The 2,337-nt window shown below is 60.6% G+C and overlaps 1 protein-coding gene across 1 annotated transcript; it reads right to left on the bottom strand.

Moving 5' to 3' along the window:
• Positions 1 to 426: 426 nt before the first annotated feature.
• Positions 427 to 1,919, bottom strand: PRR19 (proline rich 19). Its single transcript, XM_044683899.1, has 3 exons — positions 1,244 to 1,919; positions 866 to 1,029; positions 427 to 750 (listed from the first exon to the last, which is right to left on the bottom strand). The coding sequence occupies exons 1-3, from the start codon at positions 1,917 to 1,919 to the stop codon at positions 427 to 429; spliced, it is 1,164 nt and encodes a 387-aa protein (XP_044539834.1).
• Positions 1,920 to 2,337: the final 418 nt, after the last annotated feature.

The following is a 2,337-nucleotide window of genomic DNA, read 5'->3' as shown; positions in this document are numbered from 1 at the left end:
CCTGATGCCTCACTTGGTGTTTCGAACTCTGCCATCTCATGCCAAGTCTCTTTCCTATCACTCTTCTACTTCGGTGCAATGCCCCCATGCCTAGAGCACACTTCCTCTTTGCCTCTTAGAATATGAGCCATCCTTCATGGCTCTGCTTAGAGGCTAGCACCCATGGGACACTTCCCGATCCTACACTGCATGCCCCAGGGCACCACAATCTCCTGACAAAGGGCATATTTTCATCTTTGTCTCTCCGATCCCAGTGCCTTCCACATGGTAAGCCCTTCATATATTTTTATTGAAATTATTGAACATTAAAGCACCAAGAAGAAATGGAAGCTGATTCTCCCCTGTCCCACTGCCATCTCCCAGAAATGAGAATCCTCTCAACAAGGTCCTTTATGGAGGGGCACATTGGGGGAGGGGCTCCCACCCTCAGTAAAGCCTCATCCGGGGGAAAGTCCAGGGCTCTGGGCTACTCCTGGACACAAACCAGGGCAGTCCAGGCATTGGGGCTGGGGGGCTAGGGCTCCAGTCCAGGGCCTCTGAGTTAGGTAAGCAAGCAGGTGGGTGGTCAGTCCCCCCGGCTCCCCACTGCCACGGTGGGGCACACGTTGGTGGGGTAGCAGGCAGCCAGATGCTCTTCAGGACATCAAATGATGTCTGAGGGCCCCAAGTAGTCTCTCCACGCTCAGATCCAAGGGGTAGGGGTGGGGGTGAGGGCGAGGGGACCCATGGGTCCGGGGGCAGCACCAGGCTCTGTGGGTAGGAATGGAGGGAAAGACAGTGGGCATTTGGCATCCTGCCTTGCCTGCCCTCTCCCTCAAACACTTGAGACAGCAGTTCCCATGGCCCCCAAGAGAAAAGATCTTACCTTCTCAGTGGAAGGTGGGCTTGGGGTAGCTCCCAAGGTAAACATGAGTTCCCTTTTCCCCTTCCTCCTCCTCCTCCTCCTGCTCTCCATCAGAGCCTGCTGATCAGGGGGTTCTCGATCTTGGGGCACCATCTGCCATTCCTCTGGGCTCTGAGGTTCTGGCCCTGGCAGGAAGAACATGAGTGTAAAGCCCTGAGGCCCACCTGTCCAGCACGAACAGAAGTTGCAGGCCAAAGAGGCAAAACTGAAAGGCAGAGAGGAGACTCTTGGGTAGCTAGGCCTGAACAAAGGCCTGAACAAGATGTCCTGGGAAGAAGGCCCAGCAGGGGTGGGGTAGAGATGGGGATGAGGAGAAGGATAGCTGAGGCTCATCCTCACCTGCTCCCTGCTCCCTGAGGCCCCTAAGGACCTGGCTAAGGTCAGGCAGCTCCCCGTTGTGGGCCAACAGGGCCCCGATTATCTCTGCTCGGGCTTCCTGGACCAGGCTGCGCCTGGGGAAGGCTCCGGGAAGATGCAGCTGCCCTTGAAGTTCCTCCAGCAGTGTTCGAGGGCTGGGGAGCTCCGGGGTAGGCCCTCCAGGAGCTTCATTCTCTTTGCCCTTTGGTGGAAGCCCTTGGGTGGGCTCCTCATCCCAGGCTACGGGCAGGGGTGCTGCTGCTGCTGCTGCTGTTGCTGCCGCTGTTGCTGTCACTGCGGTTGCTGCTATTTCAGGGGCTGGGGTTTCCCTGGCTGGGGGGCTGCTCACCTCCTCAGCCAGGCCACTCAGCAGCCGGTCTACATTCAGGGACTTCACCTCCTTGCCCAGGAGGCCCCGGTGTGCCCGGCTCAGCCGGCCCTGGGTGATGATCACAGGCTGGGGTGCAGGGGGGCCCAGAGTTGGGTCCCTGTGGGCCAGTGAGCACCTAGGCCGAGCCCGGGGTACCCGGGGCCCCCCAGCACTGGGGCCTCTGCTGGCCCTGGCCTGGTTCCGCTCCCGCTTGGTCCTCCGGTGCCGGACGCGGCCCGACCGGTCAGCCTGCTGCACTGGTCGGGGGGCCAGCCCCCGGTGCTCCATGGCAGCCTGTGACAGAGCAGGGGGACAGCATGCTCAAGGAGATGGGGAACTCTTGGGACCACCCCCTTTATCTGTCTGGGGACAAAGGAAGAGGCCGAGCAGGCACCAGAGGGAAAGATCCCATGGGCTGGGGCTGCCGGGAGAAGCCAGAGGACAAAGGCAGGGGAGACAGAGGCTGGTCAGCTGTGGGGGGGGGCAGAGGCTCAGGAGGAAGGGGTGAGGGTAAAGGTCAGAGGTCAGAGGCAAGAAGAGGTCAGGGCAGGGCTCCAAGGGGGCAGGGATCCGTTTGGGGCAGGGTTAGAGGGGAGGGTCGGAATTGAGGGGTCAGGGTTTGGGGGTCAGGGGGAGGGTGAGGGGTGGGCCGAAGGGGAAGGTTAGAGAAGGGAAGGGGTACTTGTGGCTTCAGCTCTTCCCCTCC

Source organism: Gracilinanus agilis, unplaced genomic scaffold (genome assembly GCF_016433145.1).
Source record: "Gracilinanus agilis isolate LMUSP501 unplaced genomic scaffold, AgileGrace unplaced_scaffold38028, whole genome shotgun sequence".
NCBI lineage: Eukaryota > Metazoa > Chordata > Mammalia > Didelphimorphia > Didelphidae > Gracilinanus > Gracilinanus agilis.
This window is presented reverse-complemented; position numbering and strand designations above follow the sequence as displayed.

What these genes read in the sequence shown, in the direction of transcription:
- PRR19 (XM_044683899.1), bottom strand. Translation starts at nt 1,919, where the DNA reads ATGGAGCACCGGGGGCTGGCCCCCCGACCAGTGCAGCAGGCTGACCGG. An exon ending in CCTCAGGGAGCAGGGAGCAG is followed by an intron (nt 1,030 to 1,243) that starts GTGAGGATGAGC and finishes TCTTCCTGCCAG; the next exon opens with GGCCAGAACCTCAGAGCCCA. An exon ending in GCCCACCTTCCACTGAGAAG is followed by an intron (nt 751 to 865) that starts GTAAGATCTTTT and finishes TCCTACCCACAG; the next exon opens with AGCCTGGTGCTGCCCCCGGA.